At 54.3% G+C, this 26,323-nt stretch overlaps 9 protein-coding genes across 9 annotated transcripts; 6 read left to right on the forward strand and 3 right to left on the reverse strand.

Annotated features, from left to right (window-relative positions):
* Nucleotides 1-211: 211 nt before the first annotated feature.
* Nucleotides 212-767, forward strand: CPAR01_12472 (uncharacterized protein; the record flags this gene model as incomplete). Its single annotated transcript, XM_060496728.1, has 2 exons — nucleotides 212-451; nucleotides 507-767. 2 exons carry the CDS (start codon nucleotides 212-214, stop codon nucleotides 765-767), a joined length of 501 nt encoding a protein of 166 aa, XP_060344261.1.
* Nucleotides 768-3,064: 2,297 nt separating this feature from the next.
* Nucleotides 3,065-4,849, forward strand: CPAR01_12473 (major facilitator superfamily transporter; the record flags this gene model as incomplete). The annotated part of the gene is made up of 2 exons (XM_060496729.1): nucleotides 3,065-4,103; nucleotides 4,185-4,849. 2 exons carry the CDS (start codon nucleotides 3,065-3,067, stop codon nucleotides 4,847-4,849), a joined length of 1,704 nt encoding a protein of 567 aa, XP_060344262.1.
* A 1,398-nt stretch (nucleotides 4,850-6,247) lies between these two features.
* CPAR01_12474 (uncharacterized protein) lies at nucleotides 6,248-7,531 on the reverse strand (the record flags this gene model as incomplete). Its single annotated transcript, XM_060496730.1, has 1 exon — nucleotides 6,248-7,531. One exon carries the CDS (start codon nucleotides 7,529-7,531, stop codon nucleotides 6,248-6,250), a length of 1,284 nt encoding a protein of 427 aa, XP_060344263.1.
* A 1,801-nt stretch (nucleotides 7,532-9,332) lies between these two features.
* Nucleotides 9,333-11,324, forward strand: CPAR01_12475 (uncharacterized protein; the record flags this gene model as incomplete). Its single annotated transcript, XM_060496731.1, has 1 exon — nucleotides 9,333-11,324. The coding sequence occupies one exon, from the start codon at nucleotides 9,333-9,335 to the stop codon at nucleotides 11,322-11,324; it is 1,992 nt and encodes a 663-aa protein (XP_060344264.1).
* Nucleotides 11,325-11,815: 491 nt separating this feature from the next.
* Nucleotides 11,816-12,544, reverse strand: CPAR01_12476 (uncharacterized protein; the record flags this gene model as incomplete). The annotated part of the gene is made up of 1 exon (XM_060496732.1): nucleotides 11,816-12,544. The coding sequence occupies one exon, from the start codon at nucleotides 12,542-12,544 to the stop codon at nucleotides 11,816-11,818; it is 729 nt and encodes a 242-aa protein (XP_060344265.1).
* A 764-nt stretch (nucleotides 12,545-13,308) lies between these two features.
* CPAR01_12477 (uncharacterized protein) lies at nucleotides 13,309-14,757 on the reverse strand (the record flags this gene model as incomplete). Its single annotated transcript, XM_060496733.1, has 2 exons — nucleotides 13,309-13,845; nucleotides 13,909-14,757. The coding sequence occupies 2 exons, from the start codon at nucleotides 14,755-14,757 to the stop codon at nucleotides 13,309-13,311; spliced, it is 1,386 nt and encodes a 461-aa protein (XP_060344266.1).
* Nucleotides 14,758-16,492: 1,735 nt separating this feature from the next.
* Nucleotides 16,493-17,951, forward strand: CPAR01_12478 (uncharacterized protein; the record flags this gene model as incomplete). Its single annotated transcript, XM_060496734.1, has 3 exons — nucleotides 16,493-16,712; nucleotides 16,813-17,037; nucleotides 17,215-17,951. The coding sequence occupies 3 exons, from the start codon at nucleotides 16,493-16,495 to the stop codon at nucleotides 17,949-17,951; spliced, it is 1,182 nt and encodes a 393-aa protein (XP_060344267.1).
* A 173-nt stretch (nucleotides 17,952-18,124) lies between these two features.
* Nucleotides 18,125-20,053, forward strand: CPAR01_12479 (uncharacterized protein; the record flags this gene model as incomplete). The annotated part of the gene is made up of 3 exons (XM_060496735.1): nucleotides 18,125-18,190; nucleotides 18,242-18,665; nucleotides 18,714-20,053. The coding sequence occupies 3 exons, from the start codon at nucleotides 18,125-18,127 to the stop codon at nucleotides 20,051-20,053; spliced, it is 1,830 nt and encodes a 609-aa protein (XP_060344268.1).
* An 891-nt stretch (nucleotides 20,054-20,944) lies between these two features.
* Nucleotides 20,945-23,124, forward strand: CPAR01_12480 (oxidoreductase FAD-binding domain-containing protein; the record flags this gene model as incomplete). Its single annotated transcript, XM_060496736.1, has 2 exons — nucleotides 20,945-21,866; nucleotides 21,947-23,124. The coding sequence occupies 2 exons, from the start codon at nucleotides 20,945-20,947 to the stop codon at nucleotides 23,122-23,124; spliced, it is 2,100 nt and encodes a 699-aa protein (XP_060344269.1).
* Between the last annotated feature and the right edge of the window lie 3,199 nt (nucleotides 23,125-26,323).

Consider the following 26,323-nt stretch of genomic DNA (forward strand, 5'->3'; position numbering starts at 1 on the left):
GCCCTTCTACGGTTCAATAGGTAAGGAGTAGTAGCTGTTGTCCGGCTATTGTATTACGTGGAGTATTCTAGTCGGAATATGTGAAGGATTATAGATAGTACTAACTAAGAGGGGGAAAATATATTGAAAAAAAAAATCCATGGGTAGTACGGCCCGTAATAATAATAGTAGCAGCAGCAGCAGACGGAGGGTTTCCCGGGCGAGCCCGCCAATGACGCCCGTCAGGAGCAACAGCAATAGCAATAGCAACGCCGCCGCCGCTGGTCCAACGACCGCCTCGGTCTCCGGTTTTAAAGCCTTTTTATGCTTTCAACCACTTAGCGGTGGTCCCTGCCCCGCCCCTACCATCGTGCCGACCCCGGGCCGAACCAGCAATCTCGGCCCCTTCTCACAGACCTGCCAATCCGGCCGACTTCCTAGACAAGGAGAGGGAGACGGACACGCCTTCTTGGGATGTGTGACTTGCGGTTTGCATGGCTTTAGTGCCCTTGGTCGGTTCTCTCCAGGTCGCTGAAGGCGAGAGAGTTGAGGGAGAACCGCTTCGCACCCTTTTTATACATGGAATCTGCACTACGTTATCAAGAATCTTCTCTCGAAGGTCTGCAGCGTGCTATACAAGAACGCCTTCCCCCTTTTTCCCTCCTGCCCTCGTTTCCATGAAAACTCCCAACTCCCGCCCGCATAAGACCACGGAACTGTGCCCACTGGCACGGCGATTAATCATCACCACCATCACAACCCAAAAAACACTCCGGCTCCCAGCATGACACCAACATGCACACTCATCTCCCCCCAAACCATCCCGCACCCGACTAAGAAAATAATGGGCACCGCGGTTGCAACCATTTGCCTCTTCTAGAGGCAGTCTTAGCCGGTAGAGTACGACGGCTCTGGTCAGAAGATAGCTTATGACCAGTGCTACATAGTTCCTTAATACCACTACAGTTATTATAACTACTCGACGTTGTCCCGAGCGTATTTATTAGGGCATATATGAGGAATGTAAAATGATGTTAAAATACCAAGAATGATCAGGATATAAAGAGTTAGGCAGAGCCTATGAGTTCCTTCAAAATAGGTACGTGTAAGCCGAAAGATCTTTGTGGTGGAGGGCTTTGAATAACTTAGTTTAGACACTCCCTCTACTCGCTCTCCTTTTTTCTGCCGAGAGGTACGCTATCATAAAGCGTCCTCGCCCTAGGACGACGCTGGACTAGAAAGCGACGTTGACGCCGGTAAATTGATCTAGTCAAGACATAAGAGATAAGATACCAGTGAGTGCTTGATAGTTCGTCGGGCCCGGGATTTCCGAATAACCTCACACGGCATGTGGGGGCCGGCCGTCGTAACGGCCCCTCCCGTCGCCGAGTCCCGTTCCTTGGCCTCAACCTGCAACGGCGTTGAAGGCGTTATGTAATGCAACTTACACATCGGGAGGGAGGACCAGAGTCCCGGGGCAATCTATTACCTCACGGCTTACCCTGGTCAAGTCCGGTTCCACGAAGGAAGGAAACCCACGTCCGTCCGGTCCCACGGCCGACCAAAGTCCCATTTCGTGAATCATCAAAGGACCAGAGACGCGGCGGTCGGACAGATTATGAGCCGCAAGCGATTCACCGGCCGAACGCACGGTGTGAGTCAACATTGGCACTTGTGTACAGCACCTGCAAGTGCAAGGATCGCCGTGACTCTCGGAGCCGTCTACGGGCCTTTGGTCTACGGGTCTCTCAACTCTGCAAAAATGGGTTCAGCCGCAGCCAGGTGTTTGCGGTGTTGGTCGGCGCCCGCTAGGGAGTAGCGCCCCAAAGAGACGGGAGATGAACAGAGGTCTGAGCGGTTTGCTGGATTCGCGCTTGGAGTCTTGACGTCGTAAATCCAAAAAGAGGCTTTTTGGATTATGAAATCAAAGTGCGAGGGCCGAAGGCGTTGGCGCAGAACTTGACCAATCACGGGCGCTGCCTACTGTGGGTGACCCACCCCGCGTAAGTCGGACAAGTTTTCCCTCCGACCACCGAGATGGGCCGACCGACTGGGCTGGAATTCCTGGAATTCGTCTGGATTTTCCGGTCTTTAGATTCTCTTAGATCCATCATCCATGGACCATGGTCTGCCCAGTAGCACTCTTGATCCACTGCCACATGGAGTCTGCTGCAGCCGTCGTAAACCGTAAAATAAGGTAGGGAGGATAGGTACCTACTACCAGGACTTTGTGCTCGGAGTGACCCCTGCCCCTGGCCCGATATCCCTCCGCCTTTCCTCCGGCACTGACACACACACACACACACACTCACACACGCGATTGAGGCTCACGTAACTATGGTGACGAAGGGCGTTCCTCCTTCGGACATTTTCTTCTTTTTTGCCAATTTCGATGACCACAGTTTGCAGCATGTCTAGGCCGAGTGACTCGTTTCCCCAATTCTCTCCTCCCCATCCCACCCACTCAAACGCAGACAAGCTCACGCTAAGGTATCCCACCAAGTTTTACCTCCTTTGCTTACCTACCTTACATGACAACTGGGTATCCAAAGTATGGAGCGCACAAAGAAAAGATACCTTGTCTTGGTAGGCATTGATCAAATGACCAGGGGGGAGCTTGGGCGTTTGGCTGGGCCATCCCTGGGGCTTACGAGTGTTCAAATCGGGTTGGGGTCTGCGATGGTGCAGTCTTACCCGATGGGATGCTGCAGCTGAGAAATTTCACGATCTCAGATGTCATTCAGGATGATTTACTAGTGTACCTACCTGACCTGACCTTACCTTACCTTACCTCGCAAGCGCGAGCATCAGCCCGCCTCGTCTGATGGATACATAAAACCTGCCCTGCCTGCCGCACACCATTTCACATGTGTCTCTTGCCTCTCCTGTATCATCCAGGGTCCTCCTTCCTTTTCTTTATTCCCACACCCTTAGGTTTGTAAAGAATAATATCGTCGTCTTCCCTACCTTTACTTTATAGATACGAAAAACATACACACCACCGGTTGACCCAGTGTATAAGTTAATCCTCCCTTGGAGCAAAACCACGACAACAAGAATCTTCATCACAACCTACACCATCACCATGGGCTCCAAACACCCTGACGAGAAGCTCGGTGACACCACCTCAGCCGATCCCTCCATCTCCACCGAGAAGCACCACGTTCACGATGACCCCAACATGCCCGAGACCTACGAGAAGCAGGACCCCTCTCATGCGACCGGCGACGACGACGTCGTCTACCCATCTGGCCTCAAAGTCGTCCTCATCCTCATCTCCCTCTGCCTCGCCGTCTTCCTCGTCGCCCTCGACCAGACCATCATCGCCCCAGCCCTCGGCACAATCACAGCGGAGTACGGCAGCGTCAAGGATATCGGCTGGTATGGCGCGTCCTACCTTCTGACAACAACGGCCCTCCAGCCGATGTACGGCACCATCTACAAGCTCTTCAGCATCAAGTACGCCTATCTCACCGCCATCGCCATCTTTGAAATCGGCTCCCTCGTCTGCGCTCTTGCGCCAACCTCCACCGCCTTCATCGTTGGTCGCGCCATTGCTGGTATTGGTACTGCGGGTCTGTTCTCCGGATCCATCGTCATCCTCAGCTACACCATGCCTCTCGAGAAGCGACCCCTGGCATTCGGTCTTATTGGGGGCATGTGGGGTGTTGCGTCCGTTGCTGGGCCTCTTCTGGGTGGTGTCTTTACCGAGAAAGCGACCTGGCGGTGGTGTTTCTACATCAACCTCCCCATCGGCGGTATCGCCATGGCCTTTATCTTCTTCCTCCTCACCATCAGCCGAAAGAACAACCCCAGTGGAGAGTCTCTGATGAAGCGCATTCTGCAGCTCGACCTCGTCGGAACGGCCATCTTCCTGCCCGCGATTGTCTGCCTCATTCTCGCTCTCCAGTGGGGTGGCGCCGAGTACCCCTGGAATAGCTCCAAGATTATTGGACTATTCGTCGGATTCGCGCTCATGATTATCGTCTTCATTGGTATTCAGCTATGGCAGGGCGACAAGGGAACGCTGCCTCCCAAGCTATTCAAGAACCGCAACGTCGTTTGCGCCATGCTGTTTGCCTGCTTCTTTGGTGCTGCATTCTTCCCGCTCCTCTACTATTTGTGTAAGTACCTCCCTTACTCCTATCTCTGCATGAGATTTTATATCAACTACATTTGAGAACCATCACACTAACAGATTGCAGCTCTCTACTTCCAGGCAATCCAAGGAGTCAGCGCCGTCCAAGCCGGCATCAAGATTCTGCCCCTTCTCCTCGCCACCGTCGTCGCATCCATTGCTAGTGGCGCTCTGATCTCCATCATTGGCTACTACAGCGCCATCATCCTGCCGTCTCTGGTCCTCTTCGCCGTCGGCTCAGGTATGATCACCACCTTTGACCTCGACACGCCCATGCGCGAGTGGTTCGGATACCAGGTGCTCGCGGGTCTCGGCATCGGCGCAGGTTTCCAAATTGGTGTGCTCGTCGTCCAGACGGTCTTGCCCCAGGAAGAGGTTCCCGTCGCGACCGCATGCGTGCAGTTCTTCCAATCCTTTGGCGGCGCCATCATGATTGCCGTCGCCCAGACACTGTTCCAGACGGGTCTCATTGATGGAGTCACCAAGAACGCTCCGGATATCAACCCCCAGATCTTCATCAACGCCGGCGCTGACCAGGTTCGCAACATCTTGACGCAGATGGGACGTGCCGACGCCATTGACGTGGTCCTTGAGGCATACATGGATGGACTCAGGCACACCTTCTATGTCACTGTTGCCTGCGCGTGTGCTGCTTTCATTGCCTGCCTGGGCCTGCAATGGAAGAGTGTCAAGAAGGAAGGCAAGGGTGGTGCTGCTGCCGTTGCTGTCTGAGATTTTCACTGTCTTGTACGATACGAAGGAAATGGTTACATGAGATTTAGAGGATACCCGGTTTAGAACCCTGCTCTACTTAGACTAGAAATTGTAATGTCGGATTGTTACTGTGTATGAATGTAAACTTCTAGACGTAATCGAGATGCTCTACTACGCTTTCATATGACAAAACCAAGAGTGAGTGAGGCTTGTATTAGACATATGGGTCCAAAGAACATAGGCCAAAAATAGTTCCTCCACGGGGGATCAAACGAAACCCGACCAAACGTCAGATCAATGGTCAAGGGGACTGAGATCCGCACTCGGGTCTTCCCCCAAATCATTCCGCACCCGACTTGCATAGCAGCTTATTCCCAAAGCTTCAGCACGTCTTAACTAAAATTAAAAGAGCTTTTGGAAAAAAAACATTGTTATTAGATGTAATAAATAAAAAAAAAATCTAAATAATCAAAAAGAAGTTAATACAAAAAATAAAATATACTTAAGAGACGCTATAGTCTATCTATTTTAGTTTATAGGGGGGGAGGTAGTCTTGAGAGAAGGAGTACGTGAAGGCAAGTACCTTACTGCAGTATTCTGAGGTAGATATAGCAGCGAAAGGAAGCGCAAATCAACATCTGATCTCTTGGTGAGTGTTGCTTAACATGGTAAGGCAGGTAGTGCGTGACCCACGATGGAAGACTTTCCCTCCAAGACGTGACTTCCCCCTGAACCATCCAGGTTTCCACCGGGTCCGAATACACAACCTGAATAACCACACAACAAGCCTTCATATACCCCTCTGCTGCCATTCCTGTCACCAGCCAGCAGGCGCCCGTCTAGGTCGACGGGTCAGGTCAAACTGGCTGGGTGGTGGAGTGGTTTATGGTCAATAATCAATTCGCCAACCAGCCTACTCGACGACAGGCTCAGCGCACACCCGAGTTCGAATCCCAGCATGAGCACCAAGAGATGTAGCCCCCAAACCGGCACCGGGGGGGTGAACTCTTTTGTCAGTACGAATGACTTTTTGATGTTAGCCGTGCCAGGATCATTATGACCTCCGCAAGCGTTAATGATTCAAGATTTCATCCGTAGCAGTCATTAATACATCACAAAGACTCGTGTTAGACGGATAAAAGTAAATCCCAACTGCGCGTGCTATTACTTAAAGAAACAGAGTTACGCCGCCATAATTTTGATATGTATGCAATTTCAGCTTCGAGATGCAACGTTCCTACCGCACACTTTGCTTTCTTTGGCGGGCATGTGTCTGGAGGATATTGAAAGCCCTACTCATAGACAGTATCAATGAGAAGTCCGAGGATTCTATCGAAGCTTCTCTTGCGTGGTTTCATCCTCCCACCACCCTTCTCTGGTGATCATAACGAGAAGCCACGATCAGTCTCTCCCCGCCTATGCCTTTATCTCGCTCTCGCCAGGTCCCACCCAAGTATGTGTTGAGCCGAACCCTTCCCACCAGTGCAATCGAATGATGTCCTCCCTTGAACAGGCCCTGTATTTAAAATGCGATGCCCACTTCACATCGTTCATATCCTCTCCCTTTCCGAGGTTTTTATATGAGATGAGTCGAACGATTCGGTTCCCATCCACATCTCTCCATTCATACGTATAGTTGGTGTAACAAAAGGCACAGGCACGCATACGCCTATTGTCCATTGAATGCTGGGGCTCCTCATCCGGATGCCAGATATTTCGTATCCTTCTCAGATCATCAGATTCCCATTCTCGTCTGTATCTCGCAAGGTCGACAGGGTCGGTATAATACTGCATATTATGCTGAAATATGAAAGGATACCTCGCTGCCCAGTACATATGCCCGCAACATTTGATGAGGTTGTTCCGTTCTAGTACTTGATAAAGGTAAGGGACGTCATTTCTGGTCGCGGAAAGGTCTGTGACGGTCTTTACGAGCAATTCGCCTTCTGTCGAGATACGGCACGTCATGATTTGTTCAACCGCTGCCTTAATGCTCTCGTGGCAATATGCAACGGAATCGACTAGATAAAGTTGATCAGGGCCATACAGATTCACTTTAGAACGCTTATCAGCCTGGAAGTGCTTGAGGACGTTGAAGTGAAGGGTGCGGTGGAGATAGGGTGAAACTAGTCTCTGATGCGGGTTTGCGGGTTCCTGAAGACAGGGACGATTATAGCCGCTGCCCTTGGCGCCGGTGCTGCTGTGAGAGGCGGTGGGTATCGACAAGTAAGGGTCGTGGAAGATCTGACAGGGCCTGCAGAGGACGTTGCCGTTTTTGTGCTCATCGGCGTCTCTCACCAGCAACGTCAGCAGCTCGAGTTTCTTTTGAGACGGTAGACTCAGTAGAAAGTTGTTCTCTCCGAAAATGGCCCACATTCTCATGCTCGTCAGAGATAGGACTGCGCGGTCGACCATGGTGAGATAAGCGGAGATGGCGAGGAGCAACTCGGTAGGCATGATTTGATCGAGGCCTGGTCCTTGGTATAATGCGTCTTTTCTCATTCTACCAAAAAGTAGAGCGAACCACGCCCAGGCTGATTGTAGAGGTGTTTCTTGACATGTTTTGGCGATGCTCTGTTCATCGGATGGGTATACGGGCACCTGGAACTCGACATGGACCTCTTCAGGAGGAAGACGATTTCGTCGCAACCTTTGCTGATGACGACGACTGTTGGCGAGAACCATACCTGCCGCGGCCATGTTGTAAAATATGTCGAGTGGTTGCTGTTGCGTGTGTCCGAGAAGACTTTGCTGCTCGCCTTTTGTCACCTTGTACATGTACATATATATACCTGTAGAAAGAGTAAGGCTCACGCCAGCCAACATTCAACTCAGCCTTATCACCATCAATACCATGGGATGGTTTGGGTCGAAGAACCTTCTTTTGATGGCCAAGTCTTCAAGGTCGGTAAGGTGTTGTGAATTTACCTTGGGTAGGTGGGAGGGTTAGGTGGCGGCGCAGTAGGCGTATCATAACGGAGCCCGAGATCTGCCCGAAGCGCACGGCAGACGAATACACTTGTGGATTTCTCTATCATACAGATAGCAAGATAGCTTCTCAAGTGACAGAGATCGTGCTAACCTGCCGGCTGAGTACATTGGGGGCATGAACGAGGAATGACAGCCATGACCACAGTGATGGTTAATCCTGCGACGGGCTATTGACTCAACATCGCGAATGCTATGGAGATAGCTTCGCCAGATGATTAGCCTCAAGTGGGTGATGGAACGATCCGCCGGTCAGCGCATAAGTGATACACAGAGTATACTTAATGACCAGCTAGAAATAGCAGTGGAAGTGATAGTAGTAGTCATAGGAGATAGAGGTAGAGGCAGAAGGGGCTGAGCGGCTGATTATTCCGCGTGTAATCTGCCACCTTTCTGACAAGTTGCACAATGAGTGAAGAGCTTCATTCACGTCGAAGTCAGACGTCAAAAAAAAGGTTGTTATGGTTCTCTCCCTTGAAACATGGCCCTGGATTCCACCTTGGCCGGAGGCACCGAAGTGCGATCAGATACAATCAGCTCATCACCCATCAAACACTCAACGATCAGAAAGCCAACGGAACCTAAGGCTGACAGAAGTGAGCAGTGGCCAAAGGTCTCTGCTATTTTAAGCTTTCGTCTCCCACGACGTTTCGTTTCGGGGCTAGTGTGGGGAAGTGCAGGCAGGAGCCAGAGAACACCTATTTGAGTGAGTGAGTGAGTGAGTGACGGGAATGTGAGTGAATGAGAATGGGAATGAAAATGGAAATGGAAATGCCGTTGTGGATCGACGAAACAATTAGGCAGTGCTTAGGTACTTTGAAACTGCAAAGTACCCGCACCAGCAAATTTGGGTGCGTTGATACCTCTGATTTCCCCGCAAGGGGAAGCCTGCAAATGAGCCTCAGACGGCTCAACACGGTTCGCTGTTCATGGCGCCTACTGCGTCTTCACTTTCCAACCCTGGCAAGCCTGGCCGCATCCAACCGGAAAGGTTATCCTACCTACAGCGAGGTACTTTATGGCAAGGTACATTGCTAAGTATGTAGTCAGAGCATGGACGGCAGGTACTTTGACCTCTCCAACGTCTGCCCGCCTGCCAACTGCACTGCCCGCCTACCCGCTGCGCTCGCTCGTCAACCAAACTCCAATTCAACCTCGACCCATCTACAACAACCTTGAGAGGTGGCTGCTTGAGCTATCACTTTTTCACCAGCCTCCTTTCCGTCGACATCAAACGTAAGGTACAAAGAGCGCTTCAAATGGTCTTGCGACATTCAACAATGCCATTTGCAAATCCGCATGTTACAACCAATATCTCAATGACATCGCCCAAGCCTTAATCGCGATCCCCGCCAGAACCAGCCCCCAAACGACGACTAGACCCAAACCACCTGGTCCACTACCCACTTAACGTTGCCGAACATCAAGCGTCACTTACAATAAATCCCAGATCGCTCCGTGAATCTGGCTCTCGCGACTACCTCGACAGTTTTGAACCTCACTGCCTCCCGCCATGGACAGAACCATGGATCTAAGGGACATGGACTTTGAGTCTGCCATCGTGGACGACGACAAGGACGCCGACGTCCCCGTAAACGCCCTCAATACTCCACAACGCCTGGGCCGCTCGCCCTTGTCCAAGACGCGCTCCATGTCTGATGGAGGAGGAACTCCTTCCAAGCTCACTCCTTCACAGCACATTGCGGATGGTCGCCAGGCATCCAAGGACGATAACCACATCAGAGACACGGCCACCACACCCGTAACCCCTCACCGAACCGAATTCCCCCTCCGTGGTCTCTCGCTGCAGATGCCCGCGAACCGCGACCCTGCCTCCCCTGCAGCCAACTCGTCCACCGCATTTACGAAGCCCGCGCCGCTATCACCGAAGCTCGACCACTCGCAGATCTATGCGAGTCCGACAAATATTCTCCCTCGTCGCTCTCGTGGCCTCGACTTCTCACGCGCTGCCACCAGCCTGCACCACTCAACACTCGCCGAGTCCTCACCCGACTCCTCGCCTACGATCGGAGGAAGGGGCATGAATATCCCGGGACGCAGGAGCAACGACTACGGACAGGCCGAGCAAACCACCAACTCGTTGTGGTCCATGATGGGCAACCACGAGCGCATGACGGTGTCGAGCTCCCTGGGCAGCGCGAATCAGATTGGGTCAGATTCTTCTTCCGACTCCGACGACGATGATCTCATGGATGAGGATATGGACGAGCCGTACATTGGTACACCGCAAGCCAACAAGACCGCCGCGCCCTTGGGCACACATCCCATGATGGCACCCTGGGGAGGCTCTCCGGCAATGAACAGTCTGATGAGCTTCCAGCATAGGCAGCGGCAAAGGAAACAGCCAAAAAAGAAACACAAACTGCCACTGGGTCTAGGATTCAGTCCTAGCACAAATGCCGGTGTCTCAAAGTCGCCGCCAAACAACGTGCCCAAAGACATGTCGGCACATTCACGTAGGGAGAGCATTAGCTGGCAGGCCAACCAGTTACATATCTCTGGGAGCGAGGAAGAGCGAGGTGATAATATCGACGGTCTGCTCTCGACTCCCAGTCGTGATGGGCAGCGCCCTACAGTCATGCGACGGGTGGTTACGCAGCGTAGAAACCTGCTACCCAAGACGAAGAACTTTGCTCGTATCAGGGCGGCTTTAGTCGAGGAAGGTGCGCCAGTCGAGACGGAAACCCAAAGAGAGGCCGAAGTCGTCCGTCAAGTGCGAGAGAGTGACGTCGATCTCGGAGCACCTCGTCAACAGACCGTTCCTCCCGCTACTACCCACTCGTCGCCCAACCTAGGGAACCAAGACCAATCCCTCGACGACATACCGGAAAGCATGATCACCGACTCGGCCCTCAATCTCTCGGGCAGCTTTAAGCAACAAGCCTTGAAGAATTCAAAGGGCACCAAGTTCTGGGATACCTTCTCCGAGTCTAGCAGTATCGGCGGTGCTCGCACAACACCGCCCCCGCCTAACGGAGGACTCCCTCGCGGCTCATCGTCAGGAATGAGCGAAGACATTTGCATGGACTCCCCGTCACTCGGCCCTACGGCTGGTTTTGCTATGGCCGCAAGTAGCGGGGAGTCTCAAAAGGGAGATACTCCTCTCCTCGCCCAGGGCCCGCAACCGGCACCCAGCGCAGCGGAAATCACACGGCGTATTAACAGCAAGCGCAGGCGGGAGGACGACTACGACCCTGTCAGTCTCAAGCGGCGGGCAGTAAGCCCAGGCATGAGCGTGCACAATTCGCCCATCATGCAGAGCCCCATGCAACGCGACGTGGCGCCCTGGGGGTCGCGGCCCGGCAGCAACAGCGGCGATAGGGGCGGCAGTGGCGCGCCGAGCGAGTCGGGAAGCCTTGGAGGCGGCACGCCCGGTAGCGGCGCCAACGTCAACGGCCGGGTAGTGAACGGGAACAAAGGACGCGTTGGATTCCAGGGCATGGTTGATACCAACGACGGTCTGATGCGAATGAGCATCGAGTGATTTCTTGAGGCGTGTCTTCGGAAGGGTGGAATTGGCGCAGTCTGCATTTCTTGGGCGTTGGGATAGGACAGTTTGCGTGTGAACAAAATACCGGCGAGAAAGGGGGAGTATCAAGGCGAACGAATCTTGGGAGGTTATGGACAAGGAGCAAGGAGCAAATTAGTATATCCATAGAGGCCGAGCTCGGCACCACACACACACAAGCACTCACAATAGCACACAGGCTACTTGCAAATGGAATAGAAATCTTTAATGAGCAAGATATTGTACACGACAGAGTGATTACGAAGATGAAGGGATAATTCTCGGCCGGTGGTATCTTCCCCGAAACGCCCGTGTACGCCTGTAATGCTTCCCAAAGCCCCCTTTCGTCCCCTTTTGATAAGTCAATGCGAAATCCATGCCACTCTGTCCCAGGTCCCATCTCTCTACTCGTACAGCTTCCCCGTGGTTCCCTGTCCATGAGAGAAAGAGAATGCGATGACACCAGCTTATTCCACACCCACACCCTCCTCGGGAACCCGCAAACTCCCAAGCTTATCGTCCAACCACCGCGCCAGCTCCTCGGCATGCCGCCGCAACACCACGACGCCGGCGGTATTCACGCTCCCGACGCTGGCGAGGGAGGTGGTCGTCTGGGCGCCGAGGCTGAGGATGCTATCTGCTTCCGAGGGGGACGCGGGGATCTGGAATGGCGTGCCTGTGCCCGCGCCGCCGTTTGCGCCTGCGTTCGCGTGGGAAGAGTGGTGCGAGTGAGAGTGTTGGTCGGTAGAGGAAGAAGCTTGCTGGGCTTCGATGGTCTCGGCGAGGGGACCGATGCAGACGAAGAGTAGCCCGCACTTTAGTCTCCGGATGACGACGACCCCGGCGGCGAGTTGGACTGTTATCGTGAGGGGTTTTCCTCCTGCTGCTCCTCCCGCGTGGTATCCTGCATCTTCCGTGTTTGCTGCAGCAGCGCCAGACGACGACGGCGGCGTGGAGGACGAGGAGGGGAGCGCGTCGGGGATGTCGGGCGTCGCGGAGGCGTGGAGGGCGAAGAGGGAGGATGCGACGGTGGACTGGGTGCGGAGGAGGGAGACGGGCTGCGGGGAGGCGTGGGCGAGGAGGCGGCCTGAGGGGGTCGCGAGGAGTGCCGTGTGGAGGTTTGCGTTTAGGTTTGAGGCGAGGAAGGAGGTTAGGCGTTTTGTTAGGAGGAGGGGCGTTGGTTGGTTTAGGGACATGTTTGTTTGTTTTCTGTTGTGGTTTTGGTTGTCGAGGGGGGAGATGGCTGTTGGTGAGGGTGATGAGGAGTTTGGGATGTTGAGGTGTGGTGAGGTTTGTAGATGTCGCGGTTCCGGTGTTCGGGAGGAGAGGTGTATGGTTCAATGCGGGTTGCTTCGTTTGGATTCCGGTTTGGTGAATGCGTGTTGTGTATCGTCACGGCTGCTGAACGTGATCGATGTCGAACCTTCGAAGCTAGGGCAAGATGCGTCTGGAAGGATGAGGGATTGGGGATGATCGGGTGGTGGTTGAGGCTCGGGCAAAGATAGAGGTCCACACGACTGCCAGGTTGTGGTGGTGGACAACCTGGAAGCTGGCGGGCAGGCTGTGGCACTCGGAGCTTCCATTCGAGGTCGCGCGCCAAGTAAAATTTGGGCAGCACCTGGCGGAAGGTGGGGCTCCCTGTCAAACGTCTGAAGGGCACGTACCTACCGTAGGTACCTTGGTCTGTCACGCAGGGAATTTGTTCTGTTAGTGCTCGGAATCTACTGCAGCTAAGGTACTAAGACAGCTCAACGTGCTTGTGTCGTGTGACTTCATGGATAAATTGGATGAACTATGAGAGACAACCTTGGTCAACTAGCTTGAGAAGCTTTTACTCATTCATGTGCTACGACCATGACATACCTAGCTCATAGAAGCACACTTTCGAGGCCAGTCGGTGAGGTCCCTCTTCCCGATATGCTTGACAACAACATCAAACACCTCCAAGACACTGCTACCACTAGTCCTTAACTTCACCAGACATCTTATTCAACACCATGAACCGGTACCCAAGATCATCCAGCACATCAACATACTCCCTCCCCTCCTCCGTCTCGCACCTCCACTCCTTATACAACCTCTCCATCTCCTCCGCCAACCCCCTCGTCTGCACAGCCGGCGTCTCGAGATCATACTCCAACAACGTCCGCACCGCAACCTTCAAGTACCGCGAGTAACCCGACCGATGCAGCACCTCGTCAAGATGAACATCCGCAGCGGCCCCACCACACGCCGGACCGGGCCCCGCACGTGCATTCGGCGCCGACCCGGACGGCACAACGCACTGACACCCCGGAAAGTTCTCGTGCAAGCACCCGCGGCTGCCCTTGTGCGTCTCGTCGTCGTAGATGCAAAGCATCTTTGCGCACCGCCGAATGTGGATGCACTGGCACGTCTGGCACCCGTCCAGGCTGGGGAGGGGCCGGCCGGTCATCATGCGGAAGAGGACGGCGCCGAGGGCCCAGTGTTCGTCGCTGAGCGTGTAGAGGCGTTTGCTCTGTGGGCGTGAGGTTAGTCGAGCTGCTGTGTGTCTGTACGAAGTTGCTCCGGGATAACTTACCTTCCTTCCCGTATCCTTATACTCCTTCCACTGCTCAATCATCTCCGTAAGACGCATATGCCCCGTCTCAGGCGCAACAGGAAACCCAACGCTATGCGGAAGCGGCTCCTCCCTCTCCAGCGCCCCCTCCCGCCGCGCCGGAACCCCCGACACGAAAGCCCGGCCAAACTTGCCCAGCTTGCACACGCCGTACGTCTCTTTGCCCCGCGAATGCTGAAAAAAGATGGACTGCGCATCAATGCCGCGGTGCAGGATGGGCATCCACTCCGTATCCGTCGCTGCCCACGACTTCTCGCCGGTCACCCAGTCCACCTCCTGCCGATACCCATCATGCAGCCAAACAAGCGTACGAATCACAGAGGTAAGAACGTGCCAGCAGAGCGACTCGGGCAGGAAGCACCCCGGCTCGTGCTCCGCGTGCCGGTGGTCCGCAAAGAGGATCTCGAGCGTGCCGGCGTCGCAGATATCCCAGACCAAATAGTCCTCCGTGGCCTGCTTCTCCGCGCGCGGGTCTAGGGGCTGCTGGCGGAGGTACCCCGCGAGGGAGATGATGTTCTCGTGGTTGAGGATGTGGGAGACGTTGCGGCCCATGTTGTGCGTGTAGAGGAGGTCCATGAGGCCCTTGACCTGGCGCTGCTTCTTGGTCGTGAAGCTCATCGAGTACTTGCCGGCGTCGTAGTACTCGTCAAAGTCGTCCACTTTGCGCGCGATGAACTCTTCGCCGTCGGCGTAGCCCGCGTGCTGGGCATTGCGCCGGGTGATCCAGATGTTCTTCTCGACTCTCTTGATGAGCTGGAATGGCGGCTGCGGGTGGTCTGGGTCCGCCTTTTCGGCTGTTGATGTTGACATGTTGGACCTTTTGGGGGGTATCAAATTGGGACCTGTCACTCGGTGGGCTTGTAGATGTTGGGGTCATGGCGAACTCTTGAGATTTCTGGAAAAAAGGTGATGCTGTCTTCTTTGTAGGTCCTCCTAGCACAGCATCGTCGTTTGCTCACCAGGCAGCGTCAACTAGAAGGGACCATGGTCACGGTCGAAACAAAGAACAGCCCTATGGCTATTGTAGTCTTTGATTCAACGGTTGCCGCCTTGGCATTCCGGAAAGGGTCATAGAGTACGCCACTTGACAGGCAATTGTGATGAGCGTTGATGTTTAAGACATCCTTAGAATCAGCCTCACAACGGTGTAAGTTGCTGAAAATTGAAAACTCATTTCCAGCACAAGAGCAATGCTCAACAGACAAATAACACGAAATATTCATAAGAAATGCCCTGCATCCCGTCGGTCGAAACGTCTGTACAGTCGTTCGCTAAGGCAAACGAAGCAGCAGGCTTGGCCAAACGGGAGGAGGCATATGCAAGGAAACAATTTTAGTCGTTCGCGCCGAAGCCGCATGCTCTGGTGACACAGAGCGTTTACCCATACCTACAGCCATGGAATTCCTGGCGTAGGCTGGTCGCACGACTTCTGAACCCACCGTCATTTCTTTGTCGGCCTGTCGCATTCAAATTAGAATGGCGATAAAGATAGCCGAATGGCCGGGGTAATCCACGTGCATCCAGCACCTACCAGCGTCCACCCCGCCGAGCAAATTGGTCGTGGAGAAGCGAAATGCTGCGTCTTCCGAATGTGGGAGGCGATCAAATTTGACTGAGCCCTTTTTTGGGTCGTGTTGGCCAAGACCTGCCGTCTGATCCGGGAGCGTTTGTCGACGCATCCCTTGGAGTTGTTTCCGGACGCTGGTGCAGCGGTGTTGGGCGGTCTGTAGGTCCATTGGTCCCTTGCGATATTCAGGCTATGCTTTGGGAGGGAGCTGTAAGGAGGCACTCGTCGCAGTGTGGCACTGTACGAATACTCCGCAGACGCGGTGTCACTCTTCGTTTCGACGATACTGCTTGCCATCCACCCTGCGTTCGGCCGAACCGTCGAATGACATAAATGGAGGAACAATCAATGCGAAAGAGGGCGCACTGGCCATGTAGGAGGTAGAAGAAGCAGCAGAGGCAACCCCGGGGTCGTGTATCCGCGAGCTCGCCGTCATGCATACCGTTGTATGGGCCAGGGCACGGCGTTTCATCGAGACTGCTCCGGGCAAAGCTGAGCAGAGTTGAGACGGGATGCCCGTGTTGAAAGGCTGAGTATCCATTCTGGCTGCGACGACTGTGAACAGCCGGCGTCGTTGTGAGTATAGCTTTGGTTCTGAGATAATTGTTTGCCATTTGTCGAATGCCCGAGTGTTGGGTCTAACAGAGTCAGTTGTATTGCACTTGCAAGCCACATCGGTTAGGACCGAGAAGAGGCCTCGTGGCCGGCCTCATCTCCACCGCATCGGCGCGGCTCTACCTAGTGTATTGGAAAGCTAACGTTGCAGTTTGCGGGAGTGGTTAGCGACAAGTCCACGATTCCTTCAAGCTTCGTTCAGGACGGTCGAAACAATGCGACCACAAGTCAGTGAGAAAGAAACAGCATTCCCGGCGGCTTCCCGCTGCTTCGAGAGGCGCAGTACTTGGGTTGATGGTTGGATGGGTGAAGCGGGCGCGTCCGAGCCGCGGCTGTAAAGATGAGGCCGCGAACTATGTGGCCATGCCGCCATGGTCAATCTCGAACCAGTGCCTGTCTCGAACAGAGCAACTGGCAGGCTTGGTGCGGGACGAGTTCTTCCATGGGTTGAACGCAGGAGAGGATGCACAACATGAGAGGCTGAGGAGGCACGGCAAGGCACAGGTGGCGGAGAGACAGGAGGAGGACTGCAGGACTGCAGGACTGCAGGAGAGGAGGAGGAAGAAGAAGACCGACGGAGATAGTACGTACCGTTGTACACTGTGAGAGACTGTGAGAGACTGTGGAAAGTTGTGGGGTACTTATCAAGGCCTAGAATTGAGTTGAGCCAATCAACTCCCTAGAAGGTCATGGGAAATGGGACCTCAAACGCTCTGTTGGTGCACTAAACCAAATCTGTCGACTTTGCGACATGGTACCTGCGTTAAAGGCCGCGCTTCCGTTCGCTATTGCTCCACAAGCCTCTCCTCCTCCCAGTCTCTGGGCATTTTGGGCAAGACCCCTCGGACGGTGGACGCTTGCTCGAAACCGCCTGTCTTCGTCTCCCCTTCCATTGCCCATGTCTGCACGTCCGCGACACTGCAACCATCAGCGGCAATCATCAATTATTGGATCATCTTACCCAAAAGGCCCCCCTTTCCTTCCCTTTTGGCACTGACCCGGTGTCTTGACCCTAGTCAGACTGTCAGACCCCCCCTCTCGCAGATCACTCTTGAAGGCCTCCACTCCCCTCTTACTCCTCTCAGAGACTCTCCCTCACTCAAGGGTCACACGCTTCAACGCTTACCTTCTGCGTCTTGACCACGCCACACACATTCCTCCTTCGAGCTTCACGAAGCACTTCCATGGCCTCAAGAGTAAGACTCGACGTTTTCGACCGAGACATTCTGATCGTGCGAATTATCCACGACGTCCGCTCCTTCTAGACTCGAACTTTGAATACACACAATACTCACTCGCTCGCTCACTCACTCAATCACTCGCATTGCGCACTGTAACTCCCTTCGCCCATTTCGACGTCCTGAGACTCAGCCTTGCAGCCCACGGCGGCCGATCAAACGCGGATATTCTCCCACGACCAGAAAACCGTCACCGCCTAACTTCAAGTGCTTGCTTGACAACAGTACTGACTACTCCGTACTTTACCCCCATTCCCCGGGTCTGTCAATTCCCACTACGGTCGACCAGCCGACTTGGCTTTTGCTCGCTGTCGTCACGTCGCCACGAATCTTCACCAAGTCTTGATCCACCCTCAAACGCCCGGTCGCTCGACCATGCCAGCTTGACAATCGCGCGGTCCGAACTCTTGCGTCGCACATTCAGCCCTTTCTTCCTACCCTGGGACCCACATTCCGTTCTCCCTCTCGTTCAACAACCGAATCTTCTTCCTCTACTCCTTCGGCTTCGTCCCGTCTCAAGTATCGATCTTTCTCTCCTGGTCATCATCAAGAGAAACACTGTCGATTACTTCGCGGGCGAGTAACGACTTGTGTTTGCGGCAGGTCCGGGTTGCGTTACCACACTCATTCACACGACGTTTGGTCCCTCGGCGACCATCACCCTTCTTCTTCTCTTTTTCCGACTCGACTGTGTCGGGATTCATCAATACAACTTTGACATTCGTCACACTCGTCAATTCGCCGCCCACTACCCAGGATGGGTTGCCTCACTCACCGCAAAAAGGTCATTGACCAACGTGCCGAGCAGAAATGGGACTATATCGTATGTAGAACCTCATACGGTACAACATTCTTCTGGTGCTAACCTGTCTAGAACCTCAACGACTTCAAGTCACGAGGATGCCTCACTCCGTTCGCGTACTTTTACCTGTGGCTCATGTTGATCATCTCCCTCGCCGTCTACGGCGTCGATATGTTCACTGCCATCAACCTCCTGGCTTTCGACCGCTGGTCCTCCGAAATCGACCCCGCCATCGACTTCAAGATCTCCAAGTGGATCTTCTCCATTTCCATCATCGCCTCCTTTGTCAATCTCGCCTTTGAGCATTTCCGCGCGCACCGCGTTATGAAGCGAGGAAACGTAGCTGAATGCTACCTCGACACTATTGCCGTTCGCCTCGAGAGTATCCGATTCGGAAAGGGCCAGGGTTGGAAGCGTTTCTTGGTCTTTGCCGAACTCACCAAGAGTAAGAAGGGAGCCGAGTATATTGCTCTGTTCACCTACTTCAGCTTTCAATGTAAGCCAATCCTACTTTCCCATCGTGGCCGTTACTAATCTTATGTAGCCTGGATTCGTGTACTGGTCTGTTCGGGACCTCGTCAGGTCGTCAACGCATTGACTCTCAAGTCTGTCTACGACGCCAAGCTTGCTGTTCACGAAGTCTCCGTCGAGGGCTCTCTGCTGGGTTTCTTTGATAAGATTAAGACGCTTGCCACGGAGGATTACCAGCAGGCTCTCATCCTGTCGGGTATGGTCTTCACCCTACTCATTTGGGTCTTCTCCGCTCTCTACCTCATCATGGCTGTCCTCTTCTACGTCTTCTTCCTCTTCCACTGGATCCCCAAGGCCGATGGAGGTCTCTCGGGCTACTGCGAGCGCAAGGTCACCAAGGCCCTCATGAAGATTGTTACAGTCAAGGTCAACAAGGCGTTAGCGAGACAGGAGGAAAGCAAGAGAAAGGCAGAAATGAAGGCGGCCAAGAAGAATGGTGAAAAGATGCCCCTAGAGCGACAGGCCACTCTGCCGACTCTACCCAATGTCGGAGACCCAGACAAATTGGCCGAGATGCCCATGTTTGGCCGCAATGACACCTTCGCGACACTGCCCGCCTACGAGTCTCGTCCCGGGACTCCCGGCAGCATCGAGCTCAACTCCATGGACCAGAAACGCCCCCTGCCCTCGAGAATGGGCACCACCACTTCCACGGCCAGCTACTCGTCGCGCGCACCTCTTGTTGGCGGCGCTGCCGACTTTGGATACCAGCGCTCAGGCTCTCCGGCTCCTTCTCTGCCACCCATGGACTTGAACAACTACCCTCCTCAGCGCCCTGGCACTTCCAACTCGCAAAGGAGCTTCCGGCCTCAAATCTCTCACGTGCAAACCAACTCACAGAGTTCTCTCCGTGGTGGTTTCTCGGAGAGCCCCTCTACATACTCTCCCGACACGATGCCACCCTTCCCTCCGCCTGTGAGATCCAACACTGGCCGATCGGTAGAAAGCTTCAGATCGCAAAGACAAAACACGTACCAGAGTGACCGTGGCACGCCGGCGCCCAGAGGCACCTACGACGACTACTCGAACCAGTCGAATGGACGTGCCAGCCCCGCACCCTCAGCATACTCAGGCCGCGCTCCTGCACCCATGCCCCGTGGTCCCGGTCCGCTCAACAACACCCCGTACCAAGCGTACCAGCCGTTCAACCCGCAACGGAGCGCGACTGGCCCGGTTCCGCCCCGAGGCCCGCCGAATGCTCCCACGCGGAACATGACGGCGCCCGTGCCTCCCCGGCCACAGGACGACTACTTCAACCGTCCTGGCACCTCACAGAGCCAGCGGCCGAGCCCTCGCGGCCCTGGGTACGGCTACAACAGCGATGTAGAATCTCAGAGGGATCCGCGGTACTAGGGGTACCGTGCTCCTTTCTGAGGCTCATAGATCGCGTGCGCTTATAGGGTTATGCGGCTACGTCCCGCAATTTCTTTTTTTCATAATGTCTTTATGATTCAAAAGGGGTGTCTACTTTTGCGCTGGGAACAAGCGCACATTTCACGAAAGGCCTTTCTCGTCATTTCCTCTTCGTCCTCGCCCAGCCATCTCACACTACTCGGAGAACACAAAAGTGTCGAGGCTGAGGTTGAGGCTGCTCCTCCTTCTTTTTACGACCATCCTTTCGATACCCCCCGAAACTTTTCGCTTCATTCTCCGTTCGTCCATGTACTACTAGGAATTCAGGGTCTACTGGCTACAGAAGTGCTCCAAGAGCCGCTAGAGAGAGGAAACCGCCAAAATCCAAATGTACTTTTAGAAACTCAAGAATACCAAAGTCTGTTGATGACAATCCGATGTTCACACTTTCTGTGGTTTCGTCTGCCTTTGTCATGTTCTTCATACTTGACACTGTATTCACTAACGTCCCCCGCGGCGCCAGGGCCCCTGGTAAGCTCGCAACGCCAATGCAGGCGATTAAAGTTTTGGCCCCGCTTCCCCATCGTGATAACCCCTGGCACAGTCTGACAGTGCCAAGTAACTGTCTTCACCAGCTGCCAACCTACGTCAGGCCGTCAGCTTTGGAATCCCGCCTTCGCTGATCACGACATGCGCCCTTCGGTGCTGATTTGTCACCCGGAGATGTCAATTTCATCCTCCAGGGCTCATACAGATGCGCTTATAATTAATCTTGTGGTGTTGGTGATGATTTCTAATGATGTGATATTACTATACCTTTCTCAAAATTCTCATAATTCAATGCAAACAGCGTGATCACCTGCGAACTTACACCCTCAATACACATCTCATATGAATCACACCCTCCTCCTGACAACCCTCCTCTCATCACAACTCCTCACAAGCTCAAACCTGTTCTTCCACTCACAACTACAAGACATCAACGGCATCATGCCAGGCAGAACAATACCCTTCCACCAAGGCGAACTCGCCCTCCACGAGCAACTCAAAATCCCCCGCCACAGAGCGAACCCCACAGCCGCGGGCCTCCCGCCCTCCTACGGCAACCGCATCGCCGCCGCCCCGCTCCTGGCCCTCGGCACCCTCGACGCTGAACGCCGGCCGTGGACGACGCTATGGGGCGGGGAGGCGGGCAACGTGGCGAGGCCGATTGCGGAGGACGTGCTTGGTCTCAGGAGCGTGGTTGACATTGGTGACGATCCGGTGTTTAAGGCTCTTTGGGGGGCCGAAGGGGAGGTAAACGGGGACCAGCAGCAGCAGCAGCATTTGCAAGAGGTAATTCAGCCTGGGAGGGGTTCGGATGGAGGGAAACTCGTCTCCGGACTGGCCATCGACCTCACGACGCGGGATCGCGTAAAGTTCGGAGGGAGAATGGTAGCTGGGGCGGTTACGGTTCCCTCGGATGGCATTGCTGCCGCTGAGGACCGGAGCTCTTCTTCCTCCTCGGAAGTACAAATCGCGGTGCACGTTGAAGAGAGTCTGGGAAACTGCCCCAAGTACCTCAACAAAAAGGACGTCATCCCGCGGGCGTCGCTCGTCAAGGGCAGAGTGGAGCGGGAGTTGCCGCTGTCTGAGGAGGCTGTGAAGGTCGTGCGCGGGGCGGATATGCTTTTCCTCACGAGCGGACACGAGGAGGGAGGGGACGATGGTGGCAGTGGCAGCAGTATGGATACGAACCATAGGGGAGGGTCGAGGGGGTTTGTCAGGGTTGCGAGGAACGATGAGGGTGGCGTGGAGATTGTGTATCCTGAATGTGAGTTTTACTGCAACCCCCTTTCTGAGTCATTTGCATCCGGATCGATGGTTATGACGAGAAGGCTAATCATCTTATAGTTTCCGGCAATCGGTTATATCAGACGCTGGGGAACCTTAAACTGAACCCCTTGGTCGGGATCGCGATACCAGACTTTGAGACGTCAGACGTCCTTTACGTGAGTATTACTCAATTTCTTCCCAGCCTCACCTGGAACTTGGAAGATTATGAGGCTAACACTTGGAGGTCGGCAAAGCTCACGGGATCGGCATCGATACTCGTCGGACAAGACGCGGCAGCCTACCTACCACGCACGAAACTCGCGGTCAAAATCACCGTGTCGGCCGCGGTCTTTGTACAGTCCGGCCTACCCTTCTCCGGCACCTCTCTCGAGCCGTCACCGTACAACCCGCCCGTGAGACCGCTCTTCTCCGAGCAGCAGCATGTTCTGGGTTCGTCTACGGAAAGCACCAGAACGGCCACGCTGCTGCGCCGCGAGATCATCACGCCGACGATTGCGCGGTTCGTCTTTGGCCTGGAGCCCGCGGCGCAGTGGGAGGCGGGCCAGTACGTCACGTTTGACTTCGCGGAGGAGCTGGACGTCGGGTGGAGTCATATGCGCGACGACGAGCCGCAGAGCCTGAATGATGATTACGTGAGGACTTTTACGGTTTCGAGTCCGCCTGGAGATAAGGAAGGGAAGGAATTTGAGATTACGGCGAGGAAGAATGGTCCGGTTACGAATATGTTGTGGAGGTGGAATTTGAGGGTTCCGTTGGAGGTTCCTGTGCTTGGGTTTGGCGGAGAAGAGGCGTTTAGGATGGGTAGGGGGAAGGGGAAGAAGGGTGATGACGGCGGTGATGATGTTGAAGAGGTGTTTGTTGCTGCTGGTGTTGGGATTACGCCTTTGATTGCGCAGGCTGGTGGTGTTTTGGGGGCTGGTGTGAGGATGAAGGTGTTGTGGACTGTCAAGGGAGAGGACGTGAAGCTGGTGAGGGATGTTGTTGGGAGGATTCCTGGGTTGGCTGGTGTGTTGAGGGTGTTTGTGACGGGTGAGATTGGAGAGGCGGAGGAGGCGATGATGCGGGAGTTTGAAGGGTTTGGGGCTGTTGTAGAGAGGAGGAGGATCAGGGCTAGCGATGTGAAGGATGGTGGTATCAAGAGGAGGTACTTTTTGTGTACCGGGCCGGAGATGCTCAAGGTCTTGAATGGGTGGTTGGAAGGCGAGGATGTGGCATTTGAGGACTTTGCTTTTTGAGGAGGCAATGGGGATATCTTCAAATTCTGTATACTCTACCAGCCAAGCTGTCTGGCAAAAGGCTCTAGCTATATCTATGGAATAAGACAATATAATCATTACTTATTGATTAGGCATGGACAATCATTACAAGGCATGAGAGGCGAAACGAACCATCTTCCATTGCTCTTGTTTGTTAAATCTGATGCAGCGGCCTTTGATGCTGCCAATTCTCAAGTCTTCGTGTGTAATTATCCGTATGTTTATTCTGTTTCTTTAGTACATTTGAAGTCTGGGAATTACGTGTATCTATGTGTGGTACGAGCTTGACTGTCTAAAGCATCCAAAAGCCACTGCTCACATGGCGGTGTTAGTCAGATGGTATCTACGACAATTGACCAAACGATATCTCATCACATCAAGGCCGAGCTGCTGGAAGGGTCGGTTCACGATCCTTGGCAAATGGCGACAGACACTTCGTAATGTCTAATCTTGGATGTAGCCAATCTGGAAGAGCGGAGTCTGTTCAACTACCGGCAGCAGGACGTCTGGTTGAGACATTGAATCTGTGAGAATTTCTCGCTAATTGGACTCAGAAAAGGCATGATCACCCTATCATAGTTTCGGGATTGGTTGGGCAAGAGTGAAGAATTAATTAACTCGGAAGGCGGAAGGCGCAAAGGTAACGTCAAGTTGTATCATTGCCAAAAAGGAAAGAGCAGTGAAAGTGTAAGCGAGAACCCGCACCTGCTCCAAGTCAACCGAGTCGGCGCTTGGAAACCACACACCTGGTCACAGCTGGCGCTGCCACTTTCCATCGCCGCGATCCTCAACCGCAAGCGACGATGCCACACGACTTTCCCGATTGCCGCCAAACCCCAGAGTTCTGGAACCCCATTCTGCCGCCGGATCGGTTCACATGTTGGCATCATCGCGTCTTCGTTTTGAGAGTATTTGCATTCGAGACGAAGCGAGACCAAGGCTCGAGCTTGATCGTCCCAGTTGAGCCTCAGAGTCGAGAGTCAAGCGGCATTCCCGACGAGCTCCAGCCAGGCGAGGAGTGCAATCGAGATGGTCGTTACCCAACGTCGAACTGTCAACTGAGGCACAGCAAACGTCTACGGACTCACGGGATACACTCCCTATGGATACACTAGGTGCATGTGCTGCCCCGCCGTCAGGCTCTCACCGATGAACTGAACATGCAGCTTGGCTCATGCTCAGCTCGGCAGTGGGGAATCATCCGGAGGGCACGTCGACTCGGATCGAGAGACACATTTCAATCCGGGACCCAACTAATACCCGCCTGCCTGCTCAACTGGGAACTCTCGATCGGTAGTTAGTGCTTGGGATTGAGGGCATCGTCGGGTCGACCGATGCCCGCAAAACTCCAATGCGTGCAAGATGCCAGAGGACACAACTCACCCGACTCTCGCGTTGCAAACATTCCGCCATGATCCGGATCCGTTGTGTGCTCGTGGAACGACCGGAATCACCTTTTTCGCTCTCGCCATTGTCTCCCGTCGCACCCCTGTCTCTCGGCCGATTCCTTCTGCTAGATCGATCAAGGGGCATTCAAAGATCTGGCCTGGGCTCGTTCTGCGTAGCGAGACAGATTGCTCTCTCAAATTCTCAATGGCCAACCACAGGCTGCGGGCAAGTTCCCGGAATACGGAGACTGGGGGATGAATTCGACAGGCAAAAAAGTAAGAGATCTCGATGCGCGCTGCTTGGCCGAGCACAGACTCAGACGGCGCCCTTGTCAACCTGCGTTCGATTCTTTCAGGGCAGCAACAGACATGGATGCAAAGGGCCAAATCCAGTCTACCTCATCGCACCAGCCAGCCGAGCGCACTTCTGCCCTGTAGTGTCTTGTACGGGGCCTGAGACGTCGTGTGCTTTGTGTGGTGTAGAGGAGCAAGCGATTCATTGAACTTGGTCGTTCCCAGGCGGATGACGAGGGAACGGAACCACAACCACATCTCGATGCCGATGTTTGAGGCCTGTCACCCCAAAGCCCATGTCAGAATTCGATGGCGACCAGGGGATTCTGAGCAACGTTTCTCCAGCAAAGAAAAAGCCCGATTCCGATGCTGGTGGCCGGCCTGCCACACCACCAAGGTGTACGCAACAAGCAAAGCATGGGCAAAACATGCCACAAGTGAGCAAAAAGCTCATCCAGGCGGGATCGAAATGGGTGCAGGGGCCCATGCTGGTGGAATCGAGATTATGGTAAACCCGTTGCGGCGATCGCTGTGATCGCTGGGCCAAACGCAAATCTGAGCATCGGATTCCGCTCCGACTCATCACCCTGGCTCCCACACGCACGTCCATCGGCCATCGCCCTGGGCGCCCACGCAGTTCGTCACCGATGGTCCTCAACGAGCGGCACTTGGCCGGAAGCAGCAATGCCATCGATCAGAGATAGCGACCCGAACCAGTCTGAGAGCTTGCGTTGACAACGGCTTAACATCAGGGACGCCTCCCCACGTCCCAAGTCTATGGAGAATGGCACTGCCGGCTGTTAGGCTTTTGGTACGAACCCCGCCGCACTACCGCTGCCGTCCAAACATGACGAGGTGACGCCCGTCGCCATCATTCCTCACCCCGCGCGAAGATGGTTCCCCATGTAGCGCATACTCTGTCTGTACAATATTCTGCACCTCGTCAAGCGAGCACCCCCCTGGCGAGCGTAGACGCGGGAGCTCTACGCAGTACGAACCGAGGACATGGGCCCGACCTGTTGGCAGCGGTCGTTGGTCCTTCCGCCATCTTTCGTTGATGTAATTGTCCATCTGACGATCAAATGGCTCGCCAGGATTGGATGGTAACGCTCGCTCTGTCACGAACAAGTCGGAGCAAGGACCGTTCATTCTGCTCTCCCAAAGCTCAAAGACTCCTCCTTGCTGAGCTTACCTCACCAAGCTCACCACCTGAGGAAGCAAGCAGACGCCGAAGACATCAAAGAGACCCAGACCCTTAACTTTGCGGGAGGCCGTTCCAGGTCTAAACCCACCCCCCTCTCCACACTGCTGCTCCCGATCACCGTGTTCCACGCATCGACTCGCGATCAGTCCTGCAACATCAACGATCGCTCCGCTTGCTGGTGGACAACGGTATCTCCAACCAGCCCCTACCGTTCTGCCACCAATTTTGCCCAAAGTGTACTTTGTACGTTTGCCTAATAACGTCTGTTGCACCACCCAACACACCTTTCAGC

Source organism: Colletotrichum paranaense (assembly GCF_030867605.1).
Source record: "Colletotrichum paranaense strain IMI 384185 chromosome Unknown Scaffold_11.1, whole genome shotgun sequence".
NCBI classification, from domain to species: domain Eukaryota; kingdom Fungi; phylum Ascomycota; class Sordariomycetes; order Glomerellales; family Glomerellaceae; genus Colletotrichum; species Colletotrichum paranaense.